The sequence below is a fragment of the Thrips palmi genome, unplaced genomic scaffold (genome assembly GCF_012932325.1).
Source record: "Thrips palmi isolate BJ-2018 unplaced genomic scaffold, TpBJ-2018v1 HiC_scaffold_1, whole genome shotgun sequence".
Taxonomy (NCBI): domain Eukaryota; kingdom Metazoa; phylum Arthropoda; class Insecta; order Thysanoptera; family Thripidae; genus Thrips; species Thrips palmi.
In genome coordinates, this window is record NW_023144620.1 from 3,861,894 (window position 1) to 3,877,862 (window position 15,969).

The 15,969-nt window shown below is 60.8% G+C and overlaps 1 protein-coding gene across 6 annotated transcripts in view; it reads left to right on the forward strand.

Moving 5' to 3' along the window:
* Positions 1–15,875, forward strand: part of LOC117642627 (four and a half LIM domains protein 2) — a 58,242-nt gene extending 42,367 nt beyond the window's left edge. For 4 of the 6 annotated variants that reach the window (XM_034381008.1, XM_034380997.1, XM_034380986.1 and 1 more), the window contains 5 exons: positions 1,764–1,964; positions 2,178–2,352; positions 12,429–12,598; positions 13,274–13,460; positions 13,536–15,875. In XM_034381008.1, coding sequence (XP_034236899.1) covers positions 1,764–1,964; positions 2,178–2,352; positions 12,429–12,598; positions 13,274–13,460; positions 13,536–13,693 — 891 coding nt within the window. In that variant the 3' untranslated portion in view covers positions 13,694–15,875. Of the gene's footprint in view, positions 1–1,763; positions 1,965–2,177; positions 2,353–7,545; positions 7,814–12,428; positions 12,599–13,273; positions 13,461–13,535 lie in introns of those variants that run through there. The other 2 variants (XM_034381017.1, XM_034381025.1) reach the window with 2 other exon arrangements.
* The last annotated feature ends 94 nt before the right edge of the window (positions 15,876–15,969 follow it).

Sequence of the window (15,969 nt, forward strand, 5' to 3'; positions counted from 1 at the left end):
ACTGGCACGGAGAGCGGCGCCGTTGCCGCGTTCGTAACAGAACAGAAGCTCAGGGGGAAAGACGGGCGTCAACTTATTGATACCACCAACAACGGAACTGTGCGTCCGCCCGCGATACAGTGGAGTGCCTTCCCCGATAGACCCACCCACCTAGATAGGGACATGGCCGACACCGCCCTGGGACAAACACTCGTTCGATTTACCTCGTTACCTACGTTGTCCAGCACATGCCCCTAGACTAACCCAAGGTAATTTGGCCCCAGGTGCACCTCACGACAAGCAGGCATAAATGTGCACAGAACCAGAGTGACATGTACGTGTGTGTTTGTGTGTGTGCGTGTGTGCGCGTGTGTTTCGAGAGACATTTTGCAGCACAACATGTCATCATTCGAGTCACGATGAGCAAATCAAAAGTGTTGCACTGTCCCAGCATGTGTGTGTGTGTGTGTGTGTGTGCGCGCGCGCGCGTGCGTGCCCCGTCCGTTGTGAGGCGTGGGCGTGGCCGCCTGCTCGGCGGTGTCGCGGTGTATTTTCGTATTTTCGGGCCGCACCGCCGCGCGCTTTAAAACGGTCCGCTCGCTAATCGGTGGCCGTCGTTTAGACTTGGCCGAGTGCAATTTGGGGCGGTCGCTCTGTCTCTCTCGCTCTCACTACTCTGGACCCGTGAGTGCGAGAGAGACAGAGCGACCCACTGCCCCGCGGTCCGCCGCGCTTGTTGGCGGCATGCCGATGTACTGTGAAGCGCAGCGCGCAGCGCGCTCTGTCGCCGCGCTTGAGTAACCGGCGTGACATGACATGCCCCCGGTCTCGTCCTGCTCGCTTTAGCCCGCTGCCGCCCCTCTGGGGGCCACGGCGTGGTATTTGGGTCAATTTGCGCGCCGAGACGCGCGACGAGGGATTCTTGGACGTACTAGAATGCGTTGGTTTCGGAGGGATCATTGGTAGCACTAGAATGCGTAGCTTTCGGAGGTATCATTGGCAGCACTAGAATGCGTTGATTTCAAGTTTCAAACCCGACTTTAAGGACGCACCACTCTTCAGTGCGCGTGCTCCTTTTGTGCTCTAAATTTCGGTCTGGGACTCTCGGAAAATGAAACCGAATTTCGAACTCTAAAACTTTTTAAGTCGCTCTAAAAGCTTAGCGAAGGAACCTGGCCTAAATGATGTCAGTGGCTGTCACGACCGTGGTCACGACGCTGTGACTGCGCCCTCTTCGGCGGCCCGGCCCCCGGCCCCGCTTTTGCGGTCTCTAGAAGCCCTCTACTTTGGACCACTCGGCCGGGGCCGCGCTCCCAGCCGAGCCGAGAGGAATGCACCCACTTGCAGTGGCGCGGCGGTAGGCCCACTGCAGGCCGTCGCTCTGTCTCTCTCGCGCACCCCGACGGAACGTCCCCCGAGTGCGAGAGAGACAGAGCGACGAGAGCGCCGCTCAGCCTGCCGCCGCCCCGCGCCGCTTCTATTCCCTGTTAGTCGAATAAAAATAGACGCCGCGCCCCAACAAACAGCGCAGCAGCCACCTCAAAGCGGGAGGGGGAGGGGGCAGACGACCTCCGTGTCAATACGAGCGTGCTGCGGTTTGTCCATAAGTGTTACATGGAGAGAACCTGGGTTCGGTGATTGTGTATGTATGTGTGTGTGTGTGTGTGTGTGCATGCGTACGTGCGTTTCCTTGAGTGCGTGTGCAACTTGAAGGTACCTGCCGGCCGGCCGGGCGGGAGGGGCCCGAGACTGAAGCCCCGGCGGCGCATTGTGTTTTGTTGCAGTTGATTTTCAGTGGCGAGTACACCAAGGCCATGTCCAAGGACTGGCACGCGGGGCACTTCTGCTGCTGGCAGTGCGACGAGTCCCTGACGGGGCAGCGCTACGTGCTGCGCGACGAGCACCCCTACTGCATCAAGTGCTACGAGTCCGTGTTCGCCAACGCGTGCGAGGAGTGCAGCAAGACCATCGGCATCGACTCCAAGGTGCGTGTCTCTGTCTCTCTCGCACCCACACGCGACTCCCCATGAGTGCGAGAGAGACGGAGGCTTCTGCGGCGCGTGGCGCCCGCGGCGTAGGCAACCCATACGGCTCCGCCGTCGAGGGGTCTGCCGCCGCCTGGCGGGGCGCCAGCCGGCGTTTTTGTTGTTTGCTCGGCGCTTTTGATGTTTCCGACTGACTCTTCCTCTCCTTTCCAGGATCTGTCGTACAAGGACAAGCACTGGCACGAGGCCTGCTTCCTGTGCTCCAAGTGCCGCGTGTCCCTGGTGGACAAGCAGTTCGGCTCCAAGGCGGACCACATCTACTGCGGCAACTGCTACGACGCCCAGTTCGCCTCCCGCTGCGATGGCTGCGGCGAGATCTTCCGTGCCGGTGAGTACCGCCTGCCGTCGCTACCCCACGCGAGTGGCCTGTCGCCGCGGAGATACCCCGCGCTGGGCCCGGCCGCACGCCCACGCCCCTCGCCGCCACGCCGCCGTGCCAAACAGTGCCAGGCCCGGCCTGCCAGCATGCTGCCAGCGTGCTGCCAGCCCACGCGGAAGGACGACTGTTTGTCGACGCGGTGTGTCCCGTCTCCACGCTGGCCGGCCGGAGTGCCGAGCCGACGGCCGATTCTGCCATCCAAATGGAAATCTTGCCGCGGCACTGTTATCGGGCGGGACTAGTGTACCCGAAATGTATCCGTCTCTGCGGGATTTATTGCCCGTATCCGGTGCCGCGGGGGAAGGGGAGGGGATTCGATTTCCCTGTCGCTCCGGTCGTCCTCCGCGGAGTAGTGTGTCCCGGCCGGGCCCCGCGGCGAGGACCTTGTCGAGTCCTCCAGGCCCAAAGTTTCCCCCAGTGGTGCCGTGGCTCGGCGCCATTAGGCCGCGGGCCCGGCACACCGATTGCGAAGAGTCGCTCTCTCTCGCACTCACGGGGCGTCCCGGGTGAGAGTGCGACAGAGGCGGGCCAACGAAGCGACGGGCTGCTGGTGTAGGGGCTGTTGCGCCCGGGTAGCGCATTGTGTCGGCCGCGTCGACGGGTGCCCGGCGGCGACCTTATGGATGACTGCCCGACACGGCCGCTGTGTTGTCTCATTTTCCGCGCGCCCCGAACCCGAAAGCCCAACGCGGCCTGTCTGGAGACTTGAGAAAGGGGAGGGGGTGGCGGGGATGGTTCGTGTCGCGGACGGGTCCCGCCCCACCCTCCACGCTGCACCCTTGCTCCTGCAGCCCTGACCTTCGACTTGGTGCTAGTCGCCACCGACCGCGTCCCTGAAAAAAATTCTGGATGGAAATTTTGAATGCTCTTTTGGGTAACCTTCGTTTGAGCTCGAAGTGGACGAAGGTCAATGGGAATAGCTTCAGGTGAACGAACGTGAAGCGGGCATGTCGTTTTTCTGATGGAGTCCTTCCGCCCCTTGTCTGCTGTTATCACTGCCCGGAGCCCCGCTCGCTCTCACGCTGGCGATGGGGGTAGGCCGTTTGCGGGCAAGGGGCACAGGCAGCAGGGAAGTCGCTGGGTTTTGCCTAGGGCCCCACTGCACCGTGCCTCGCTGCCGTTTCTCGCTTCGACTCCAGGCGACGGGCTGACGGCCTCCTTGGGCAAACCGCCTGAGGGCCACTCCAGCCGGCGGCGGTGGACTCTGTCATGTGTGGCTTGCCGTCGACGATCACAGCAGCCGCGTCTCCCAAATTCCTTCCGGCGATAGAAAACAAAAGTGGTGTTTTCAGACGGATCCACGTGATTGGCTTTTTGTTTTTGTTTTATGCCGAGGATTTAGTGCGAGCGATTTTGTGCCGACGCAGCGATCACGCTCAAATCGCCGCTCTGGTTCGGCGGCTGTTTTCCGGCGGGACGTGGGAGTCGCTCAATCGGCCAGGGGACATAAATTGGGATTCGCTGTGATTAGTTCTGGACGGCATGGCGCCCAAGCTACGCGTGTCCCTCTGTGGGCGTGGCATGGCGGGGCGGGGCGGCGTCCTTCCGGGCGGCAGCCGAAGGCATCCTGTGAGCGTCTTGGTCCGTCATCACACTACCTGCGCACTTATGACCTTGTTTGTCACGGGCCCGCGCGTTTGTGTGTGTGTTTGTGAGTGTGTCTGTGTGTGTGAGTGCGCGGGGCCTTAAGCTCTGTCGCGGCACTGGCCATACAATGGCCTGCCCACTCAGCGCGACTCGGACAAAAAGCACCTACGACGGCGCGCGGTGTAGTGGGCCAGTCCGGCCTCTAGTCCGGCCCCGCGGACCTGCAGGCGAACTCAGGCCGCCGTCCTCCGCGTGCTGCGCGTCCACTAGAAGAGCGCTCTTCGTTTCCTTCTCCAGCAAGTCGAGGCGCCGCCGGCATTTTTATGCGCAGGCTCCGCGGCGGGGCGCCCCAGCCTGTAGGGGCCTGGGGGGCGTGGAGGCGCGCGGCGTGCGCAGCGTGCCGCCGGCCTGCTCACTGTTTCCGAGAGCCGTTTTCATCGCTCTGTCTCTCTCGCACCCGTGCGGGACGCCCGACGAGTGCGAGAGAGACGGAGCGATGGACGCGACTCTCGGAATCAGTCCGCTGCCCACTCGCCCCGGCGGCTGGCGGCGACATTAGGGGGCGCGGCGCGGCGCGCGCAAGGCGGAGCATTCCGACAATTTGATTATATTATTCCGCCGAGAATCGCCAATTGCGAATTGCGAGTCGCCGCGCGGCCGATTGCCAGGGAATGCCTGCCTGCCGGGGGGTACGCTGTACGCTGTGGCGAGGCGCACCGCGGCAACAGTGTTGCCAAATAAACGGGAGCGAACGACCCGGCATGTGGGCTTTGCAAAAAAGAAAAAGTCAAAAAATTACAACCAACCTTTGAAAACAAAATCGAAAATTATTTTTAAAAAGAAAAGATCTATCCTAAAGGAAGTAAAGAAATTGGAAAGGATAAACACGCTTGACCTTGCTTGACACCTAGACACGGCAAACAGGTGCCTGCCAAGTGAGTCAGGCAGCCAGTGTTTGAATTCGCCCGGCCCGGCTAGGCTCGGCCTGCCCAGCCAATCTGGTAAACGTAACGAAAACAAAGACGCGCGTTTCGCCCAGTGTCGCCACGCTCCGCAGTCCCGCGCCGCTATTCAAACACGGAGCGCTCAATCAGGAAGGGAGTCGGGCGGGGCTCCCGTGTGCGATTCATCATCGTGACGTGACGTCATGCTGCCCATCACGGCGCCTTGTACAGCGCGCCGCTCTGTCTCTTTCTCGCTCGCCGCGCCGCAGAGGTGTGAGAGAGAGAGAGAGAGAGAGAGAGAGAGAGAGAGAGAGAGAGAGAGAGTTTAGAAGAATGATTGTATTGGGGAGGATGACGAACTAAGCGGCGGCATGCGGAGTTCAATGTCTCGTGACGTGACGACCCGGATGAGCGAGAAAGCGCTTGCGAGAGGGAGACGGGATGTTGAGACCGCGAGTGATGAGAGGGTGCTTAGGGAGAGACGAACGCCAGCGGGCGGCAGCGCGGCGTCTCGCACTGTCTCGTTGCGTGGCTCCGCGTTACGGCCCGGAACAGCGCCAAGCGCCAGGGGGCCAACGTCCAAGCGCGCCTCGCCTTCTCACTTCCAGTGCGGGTCGGTCCTCGCGGCGCTTAGCGGCGCCAAGCGGCGCCAAGCGCCAAGGGGGCGCCAAGGTCCAAAGCGCGCCTCGCCTTCCTCACTTCCAGTGCGGGTCGGTCCTCGCGGCGCCTAGCGGCGCCAAGCGGCGCCAAGCGCGTTAAGGGCGTGGGGCGGGGAGGGAAAGGTTGGAGGGATGAAGGACGAAGGACGCGCCGATCGTAAAGTCCTTATCGAAAAGTTCAAGGCAAAGGAGGCGAGGGCCTGGGACTCCGGCGGGCAGGCTTACTCCGAGAGGGCAGGGCTGGCGGCCGACTTAGCTCAGTAGCGTGCACTTGATACGCAAGCAAGAAGAACAACAACAACTTCAAAAAATTTGGAACGCGCTTTTCAAGTTTTAAAATTTCCATTTGCGATGTTGGCCGCCTTGGACCGCGCCTCGGGCAGCAGGGATGCTTCCGGTGACGCGCTGGCGGTGTAAACGCGCCTCGTGGTATTTCGCAAAGGACACTGCCACTGTCGTGACGTCACTCACGGCGATGACGTCACTTGATAGTGGCGGGTCGGGGTTCCAGGGTTCGGCCCGTTTTACGAGTCCGCCGTGGGACACGACACACTAACCCGATGTGCGGCACGCGGGGCGACGCGGGGGCGGGGCGGGGGGAGGGCCTCGGTGGACGCGTACGCGAGGTCGTGCAGTGTACGCCGCTCGCCCTGGCGGAAGGCGGCCGCGCGAACTTGGAGTTTCATTTTCCTCCCTCTTCCTGCTGTTTTGAGAAAGAGGCGCCGCGCTAACGTCGCTGGCGTGTGTGCTCTGGCCGCGTGACACGTGTTAACCAAGTGCAAACACGGGGACCTCGTCGCGGAAGGCAGTGTACGCAGTACGCAATGCCCCGGTGAGTGGAAGTGCCAATAATGAGTGACTGCCAATAACGATCGGTTAGAGGCGCAGGCCTCGTTGGGTTAAAGGCCCCTCACAAAGGCTCGCGACGGCCGCCTGGCCCGCCTTGCCCGCGGCGTCCTTTTCGCGCAAGTAATTTAATTTCGCCGACCCTGTTCCGGTTCCTGCAGGCCTGCAGGGCGTCCCATTGGCGCCGACGACGCCCCCCGAGGGGCCTTGGGCGCGGTGACGGCCCGCATCGCGTCGCCGGGGTGGCGTTGGTCACGGCGGCGTGTGTGTGTGTGTGTGTGTGTGTGTGCGCGCGCGCTGAAAGGAGCCGGCCGCTGCTGAATGGGGGGCGACATGGTGCGTTTGGAACGGGCCCCCGCGGTCCCCGGGAGTAGGAAGTGCGCCGTGCGCGTTGTGCAACCGGCCGGCCGAGTTGTTTTCATGCGGGTAGCCTAGCCTCCCTTCCTAACGGCACGGCACAGGCACAGGGCCGCCGCGGGGGGCCTCGCGGGACAAATAGGAGTCTCAGGCTTTCCGCGGAAGGCCCCGCCTGGCTGCCTGCCTGGCTCGATAAAGGCTGGGCGGACTGATGCGACTCCCAATTGGGCGATTCGCTCTGGTTGCACCGGGCCTCGACCGGGCCTCGACCGGGCCGCTGCCGTCGTCGTCGTCCTCCTCTGCTATTGACTGGCGGTTCCGCTGACTGGCGGCGCGCGTCGGACACGCAGCCCGCAGCCCGCGGCGGTCTTGTTGGGGTCTTGCCGGGGATCGCGTTCGGCGCGGAAGTCCTACTGGGCCCGGTCGAGGCGGTCGAGGCCCTGCGGGGCTGCCCACGGCGCGTCGCCCCGCACGCACACGGCCAAGGGCGGCGCTGTTGAGCGGGTCGCGCCGCGGCGGCGTCGGTGTTTTTATCGCCCGGGTTCGATCCCATCCCATCCCAAGCCATCCCGCGCCTAGCGCCTCGCTCCGCGTCCCCCCCTCGGCGGCGTTCCGCGGGAGGCGCGGGCCGGGCCGGGCCGGGCCGGGCCGCCTCAAGCCGACACTCCTCGCTGGACTGTCGCCGCGGTCGGTTGCCGTCCCGTCCAGTCCGCGCCCCGCGCCCCGCGCCGCCGAGTCCGACAGCCCCGCGCGTGTGTCCGCGAGTGCCGCGTCGTCCAGCCCCCTGCCCCGCCATGGCGGCCGACCTGCTCTCCTCCAAGATGGAGTCCTCCATGCACATCACCACCAAGACGGTGGGCGACGACCGCATCCGGCGCGCCAAGGAGAACGACGAGGACATCGCCGTGCTGTCCACGTTCCTGCCCGAGGCCCTGGACGACGCCAAGTCGACGCGCAACTTCGACTGCGCGCTGGGCTACCGCTGCCTGCTGGGCGACTCCCGCAAGGCGCCGGCAGGTACGACCGGGACGCCGCCGGGCGCAGCCTGGCGCCTCGTGGCCTCGGCACCTGGCCGTCGACGCCACGTCGCGACGTCGCCAGCTGTTATGTCCCACCCAATTAGTGCGTCCCCACGAGCGGCCTGGGCCTGCCCGCCGCCCTGGCCGTCTAGTTCCTGGCCGGCCAGGACGGACGCTCTCAGTGCTCCTCGTGCTTACGGCCGCCAGGCCCGCCAGGCCGTCACGCCGTCATCGACTCGGTGCCCCCGTTGCGCGTCGCGGCTGGTCGCGGCCAGAACGCTGCGGCGTGCGGCGGGGCAGAGGTCCGCGTCCCCGCACTGTCATGAGCAGGCCAGGCCCACTGGGCCGCGCGCCGCGCCACGCCGCGCTGGGACCGCTTATGGCGCTCATGGCGCGCTGCACACTTCGAGCCATTTTGGTCAGGGCCGCCCCCTCCCCTCCCCTCCCATAAGCAGTCAGTAGCCAGACTAATGTCATTACTTTTCGCTGGCCGCACTGATGGCCGGGCGCGTCGCTCCGGACCGGCATGTCGGGGTGCTCGGGGTGCTCCGTGTCGCGTGCGCCGCGCGTGCGGGCGGCACGCTTGCTCGCGTGCATCCGGGCCGCTAATGCAGGACCTCCTCGCGTTCCTGCCGATGGCCTTCTTAATGGCCGTCTTGACGGTGGCGGGGTGGTGTTCGCGTGGAGCACGTGGAGGCCCGGTCGCCGGCCATCTCCCCGTGACTGACTCACTACGGTACTGCGGCAAGCCGCGCGCCGAAAAGCGGCCAAGTGGCGGCCGCTTCGGCCGGACTTGGGTGGATTTGGAAGCGTCTCGGGCGGCACGGCACTGCGAGGCGGCGCGAGGCGCTGCGGCACCAGCCAACCGATCGGCGTGACGCGACCAACGCGACGCCCACGGGCAGCACGGCCAGCAGCAAGCAGGCAGCAGCAACCGGCAGGGCCCAGCTGGACGTGCTCGCGCGGCGAGGCGTCCTGCGGAGTGGAGCACCACACTGCCAAAAACAAGGGCGATTTGCCTCGTGCACCAGGCCGTCGGGGACCTCCGCGTCGATGCTCCGCGCCGCCGCCGCCGCCATCCCGGATCTGATCCGCCAACCTGACTTGCATATGAAATGAAGGCCCTCTCTCTCTCTCCCGCCCGCGGCGCGGCAGCGCCCAACTTCGTTAAATGAGTGTCACCACAGCGTCTTGACCCCGGCCCCTCCCGGCCCGGCCAGGCCCGACTTGGCCAGCCTAGAGATGCGTTGCGTCTGCTCGAAGGCCGGCGCCGCGCCCCAGCTGGCCGTGCTGGCCGTGCTGGCCCCTAGCGTCGCCACGCCCCCCATTATCTGCCGCCACGCGACGCGATCACCATCACGATGACTTATCTGCATTTTTTCTTCTCGCGCCTCGATGAGCAATGAGCTGCGGCGTCACTACAAGCGTCCGGCCGTTTGCCAAGATTCGCGCGCGGCTGCTCCTATTTTTTTTTTTCAATTTTCTTTTTTTTTCTTTTTCCTGTCTTTTTGGTGGGAGTGGCGAGTGTGTTCGCACGCGGTGCTGGCCGTCGTCGTGGAGCTGCGCCTCCGACCGCGCGGCCGGCGGCCGGCAGTGGGCGAACCGCGGACAATGAATGATGGCCGGTAGTCGTACACGACGACGCCGTCGATACCCCGCGATCAAACAGCGCGAAGCCCATCGGTTTCCGCTGCAGGCTCATCATTCCTGTCCTAGCAGCGCTTTCATCGCCGTGCCGCACTTTGGCGTCGCGACGTCGCCGTCGAGGCCGTGCCCGAGGCCGCGGCCGCGGACGTGCGGCGCCCCGATGCCGCCGATAGCCGTGCTCGGCGGGCCGGCCGCCGAAAAAGTCTGGCGGCAACTTGAAACGCAACGCCGGGCGGCAGCGCGCGTGCACTGCAAATGCAATCGAACGCACACGGTGTGCCGCGCGCCGCGTGCGGCCCTGGGCGTCGCCAAGCTGGCCGATTCGGTGATGACACCGCCTTATTCGTTGGCCAGGGTCCCTCACGTGAATACCAACAGCGAGTTTGCATCGGCGAGTCGGGCCGGGTGGCCGGTCTGGCACCGTAGAGTAATCGCCGCCGGCCTGGTGAGGCGATGCCTAATTTTAGCGGTGGGCCTCTAAGCTGTCATACCGACTCAACGCCCAGCCGGCCCGGCCCGGCCCGGCCGCCGGCTGTAGTTGCTTGGCGGCACGGCACGGCGGCAAGCAAGGACCCGGCGGTGGGCGGGTGGTGCGGTGCTCGCTGGACTGTACTTTCTGGTGCATCGGGCCTGCGCGGCCTGGCCTGCCCAATGGACCAGGACGCTGAAACCTGAGTCGCTAATGCGCCACGGCGAGTCAAGGCGCAAAGCTCAGCCTGCCCTGCTCGACTCCCATTGGCCGCCGCTTATCAGTGGCCCCGGTCACCTTGGCTCCCATTGGCCGGCCGTGACGTCACCGCGCCAAATTAATCGCCGAATGGGAGCCGGGCCCGAGATTCGGCGCCGAGCGCGACGCCCTAGAGTGCGACTCGGACGCCCTTGCCTGGTGGCGTCATGCAGGGCGTGGAGGGCGTGCCGCGGGGAGCGGAAGTCGCTGAAGCGAGATTTGGGAGAGGAGCGGAGGAGGTCGCTGAAGCGTTAAAGTCGAAGTCCGCCGCGCCGAGCGGCAGAGTGGCAGTCCAGACGGCGTTCTAATGGTCGTCTGGAGCCGTCTGGAGCACCTGGCAGCTCGGGGCACTGGGAGGCGAAGTACGCGCTGGCCGGGGTCCAAAAACGGCTCGCCAGGCATGTGCCCGGCAATGCATCTCCGGGTGGCTTTGACCAGGGCGTCCGGCTATCCGGCATCCGGCTCTCCGAAACGGGTGGCCACCGCAAGGCGCCGCAAGGCCTCGCCGCGGGTTCGAGTCCCGGACGCGGCCGCGCTTTTATCTTCCTGCGCGTGCTGCTGGGGGCTGCATTATGCGCGAGGATGATCCCCGTCAGCGCCGCCAACCAATGGGAGGCCGGCTTATGCGCGGGATGATCTGACGGCCGAAATGAAGACGCCAAGGCCTCGGTGCATGACGTCACTGCGAGGCGGCGCTAGGCGACAGGGTCCTCGGCCCCACCCACGAGGCCTCCACCACGAACGAGCCAGTGTCGGCTAGCACCGCCATCGGGACTTACTTTCAATTTCCTCTCCTAATTTGATTTTTATTTTAACGCGTTTCACCTCGTGCACTTTGCAAGCCGCGGCCGCGCCCCTCCACCGGCCCGCCTGCCTGCCCCTGGCCGTCTCCGTCTGGATGCACCGCGCCTACACGGCCAGACACGACCACGCCCCGCCGTGCAGGCCGTGCAGGCGGTGCAGGCCGTGGCGGCGCGGTCGCGTGCAAGCCTCGATGAAAAAAAAACACCCCAAAAAAGACAAGCTGAAGGGGGAAGAGCGCGACCCGTGTGTTGGCGTCCACTTGAAACGTACACTGTGACTGTACTCGGTCGGGCCGTCGTGGTTTTTTGCTTCCTCTTCAAATTGAGCGCGCGGCGTGGCGGCGTGGCTCACTGACCTGCTCCGTGAGCACCCAAGTCCCCCTTCCCTGCCCCTCTGCCGCCGCGGAGAGCCTCCGCATTTGGACATGGAAGGGATTCCCCCCCCCCCCCCCCGCGCCTAGCGCCACTCCATGTTTAGTGTCCTGCCCGCCCGTCCTGCCACTCCTGTCCTGCCTGATCACGGCGGGGCGCGGTTAAACAAGACAAGATCGCCATCAGCGAAAATTTGACAATTTTTTTTGTTCCGCTTCGAAGACGCGTTGACGAGATGGATGTGATGCTTCCGGTGCGAGCCGGTCCGGTTCGGCACGCCCACGCACCGCGAGCCGAGCCGAGCCGGACAGAGGAAGAAGGGCGCGTGGGCCGGGCCGATCCGAACCGGATCGCCACCGCACAGTGTCCCCAACGACCAAAAGAAAACACCCTTTTTGTGTGTCTGCGGTGACTTAAACGCGCGTCGGGTCGAACGAGTGACTCAGCGCCCATTACACTGTGTTACACGCGTGCGCCGATGCGGACGTCGCGATCCGGGAATCCGAGACACCTCTCGTTCGACTCCTGCCAGAACGTCTGTGCGGCGCGGCGGCTGTTGGCGGCGTGGGCGGTAGATGTCAGCCAGCGGCGTGACGCATGCCGCATGCCGCCCAAGACGCCAACCTGCCGGCCACTGCGGGCGTTGTTGGCGTTGTTTGCAGTGCGGTTAAAGCGGCGCGGTCGGCTCCAGGGCGCTGCGGCGTTGCTGTGCGCGGCCGGGGGCAAACGGGCAAGCGCAGCCGAGCGATGCCGAAGAGTCGCTCTGTCTCTCTCGCATCCCCGCGGGACGCCCCACAAGAGTGAGAGAGAGAGACGGAGCGACTCTTGAGGCCCCTGGCCGCTTGGTAGGCTAATAATGTGGCCGCCTGTTACCTTCGCCACCTGCCTTATATGAGCGTGCGCGGGGCAATGTATCTGCGCGGCGACCCCCCTCCCCCCTCCCCTCCCCCTGTCTCCGTCTTTCTCCCCGAGCGGCCGCACCTGTTGGCTGCACTCGTACCGTGTGTCTCGAAAGGGATCGCACCCCGACGTGTTTCTAACGAGTTGTCTCTTGTCTGATGCAGGCACCAAGAAGATGGAGTACAAGACGAGGCAGTGGCACGAGAAGTGCTTCTGCTGCGTCGTCTGCAAGACGGCCATCGGCACCAAGAGCTTCATCCCGCGCGAGCAGGAGATCTACTGCGCCACCTGCTACGAGGAGAAGTTCGCCACTCGCTGCGTCAAGTGCAACAAGGTGAGGCACGGCGTTGCGTCACGTCAGGTGCGGAAAATGAGAATAGCTCCGTGGCGCACCGGCCCGCCCGGCCTGCCTGGGCGGTGCGAGTGCGGGGGCGCTCTCCAGCGCCTTCTCCAGCGCGCCTAGGCTGCCCGGCGTGCCGAGAGGGGAGGGGAGGGGAGGGGCGCGTCCGGAGCGGCCGGCGGAATCCAACCCGACCCAGTAGGCTGATTTCGAACAGCGTGGCGTCGCGCTGCCCTGCGGGACTGCGGGACGCGCTGTGAGTGCGAGAGAGACCGGTGCCCTGGGGCCCTGGGGCTGGAGTTGCAGTGGACGGCAAACGGGACGCCTTGTCGCCAAGCTGGCCGCATGTCAGTCTTTGCTTGCCGGTGTTTCCCCGCTGGGCTGACCCTTGGCGGTCGGACCGCGGTGGTTCTCTACGTCCTGGTCTCGGTCTTGCCGCGGCGACCTTCCCGCCTGGCCCACGCGCAGTGTGGCGCAGCGGCCCACCACACTGCCAGACTCACAGACTGCTGGCCGCGCGGCACGCGGCGACGAGCGCCTGCGCGGTAGGCAACATCCCGACTGCGCGCAGCCGTGCGTTGCGGCTGCCTACCCTGCGGCCTGCAGGCGCTCGCCGGGCCCGGTTTGCGCGTCTGACCGACCAGTCTAACCCTACCGACTATGTTCCAGATCATCACCTCTGGCGGTGTGACCTACAAGAACGAGCCCTGGCACAGGGAGTGCTTCACCTGCACCAACTGCAACACCTCGCTGGCGGGCCAGCGCTTCACCTCTCGCGACGAGAAGCCGTACTGCGCTGACTGCTTCGGCGAGCTGTTCGCCAAGCGCTGCACGGCCTGCGTCAAGCCCATCACCGGTGAGCCTTGCTTCGAGCCGAGTTTCCCTTGGCAGTGCGTCGCGTGTCCCTAACCTGAGCGCTCTCTGTCGGCAGGCATCGGCGGCACGCGCTTCATCTCGTTCGAGGACCGCCACTGGCACAACGACTGCTTCATCTGCGCATCCTGCAAGACGTCCCTGGTCGGCAGGGGCTTCATCACCGACGCCGACGACATCATCTGCCCCGAGTGCGCCAAGCAGAAGCTCATGTGAACGACCCAACGACCCTCGCCGCGCCGTCCTCGCTACGGCCAGGACGGCCTGGACGGCCTGCAGTAGCAGCAGCCCGGCCACCGTGGCCGCGAACCGCGACGGGGACGCACGCTCTACCTCGAAGGGGCTTTGTCCCCAAGTACCCCGCACCCCACCACCGCATGCACTGTACCGTACTTCCAACCGAAAGCTGTACACCATATTAGGTTCATGCTGAGCTTGATGCCGAAGTGTCGCTCAACCAACTGAGCTGACCTTTTCTTAGTCTTCATTTTCACCTTTTAAAACGTCCTACTGACTACGTTCAAATTTTATTTTGTGGATTTTACTGCTGTTGATGCTGCTGTCAACTTTGTCGACATTTCATTTTACGTCATACTCATTTGTCTCTAGGCCATTTTCTTTTACTGCATATGCATTATTATACCCAATAATATTTCTGTTCATAAGGTTTGTTTCTATTTACTAACAATTTAAATAATTAATATGGGTTTTAATAAAATACCATCTTTACCATACCAAGATGAGTGGTAAAAGAACTCTGACAATACCTTGTAAACTGATTTGCAAAGGAATAATAATATCTAACACTAGACAAAAGCATTGTTAATTTGGTCTTCATTGTTAAACATGCAAAATTATTTTTTAATTTTATCAAATTTTATAGTTATAGACTTGTTAAAAGTTATTTATTAAATTAATAACAAATCTGTATATAACTATATATTCCCAGAAATATATAATTATATATGTGTGTATACATATATGTGTAGATAGACGATACACCAGAGGTCATTGCCTTGTTATTAATTGTTTCAATATTTATTTTTTTTGTGTGTGTAAATAGAGGAGTGGGGCTCACATGAATCCGAATGTGACCGACAGTTTATAAGCAAATTATGCATACGGGTTCATGTATGTTTGATAAATTTGGTGCTCAAGATAGGCACTGCTTTCAGAAAAACACAATCATGTCACTACCTTAGCCGTAAAATGTTAAGGTTTGTATCATGGTTTTGTAAAAAAAATGGGGGGAAAAGCAGTAAATGAGAAAGTATGCTTACTGAATGAGTGAAGGCTTCCTCTTATTCTATGCTTTCCTGACTTTTTTGTGATTTGATAGGCTTCTTGTGTGATATCTACTTCTTTGATGTCTTGGCTGCATTTTAGAAAAAAACCCTTGCACCTCAGTACCCAGGAGAGAAACCACTTTTTGCTAACCTTTGAATTACCGGAGATGAGGAGCATGAAATATGTCTCCAAATTATCCCATATTTGAGTTACTGTTGTTGCAAGGTATACATTTTTCATAAGTGGGTTAAGCACATGGAGATCAGGAATGTAGTCAAGTCTGTGAATGTACATTCAAATTTGTTAAATGAGTGATTGTGCTTTGTTATATTATTCTGTGTATTTTGGGTTGATTTTTGCTGTAAGTAACTAACGTAGCATTCACAAAAAGATTATTGTTGTTTGTTCCCGAAAGGGACTAAATTTGCAGTCTAAATTGTGGTTCCTCATTAATATGGTCTATGGGAAGAATTTAATACTTGCTTAATTTCCATCTCTTGTGCTTAAATGCTTCTCATATGTCCATGTCCATTGTTAAACGTAACACATAAGCACATAACATGAACAAACTGATGTGAGAAAATAAGAAATATGCATGATTCAGTGAGAGTGTAGTTTTATTTGTTACTTGTATATTGCTTCATAATGCATCCTAGTCACATGCCATTGTTGTGGGCATAGGAATGTTTTGTTTTACTTATTTGGAGGAGACAAAATGAGCCGGTCCTCGATATCTGTGATACAAAGTGCTTGCACTAACTAGTGCAATGCTGATTCTAAAGTGACTTTCTGTTCCATATGACAGCAAACTTTTATCTATAGTCCATGAATCGCAGGCCGGCTCAGGAGAGCCTTTCTTTGAGGTGAATATGACAGATGGTGCTTTACTCTTAATATGTGAATGGGATAGTTCTTGAACTGTAAACTCGCATAGTGATTTGGTAAATCATTAAAAATGTTCAATATTAGAATTTTTCTTTGTGGAAATCAGTATTTTGATCTAACCCCTACCAATTTATATTCACACATGTATTTTTCTGTACAATCTGTCAATGCATGAGCCTGACAAAATTTACAAAATAAAATAAAGCATAATTTTTGAGTTTCTTAATTCTCCAAGAATTTGAGTCTTAAAACACCAAGCCACACAGTTGTCCTCTTGACATTACTGTTTCTCTGCCAAAAGGAGGGTCTCCTTCATTGGA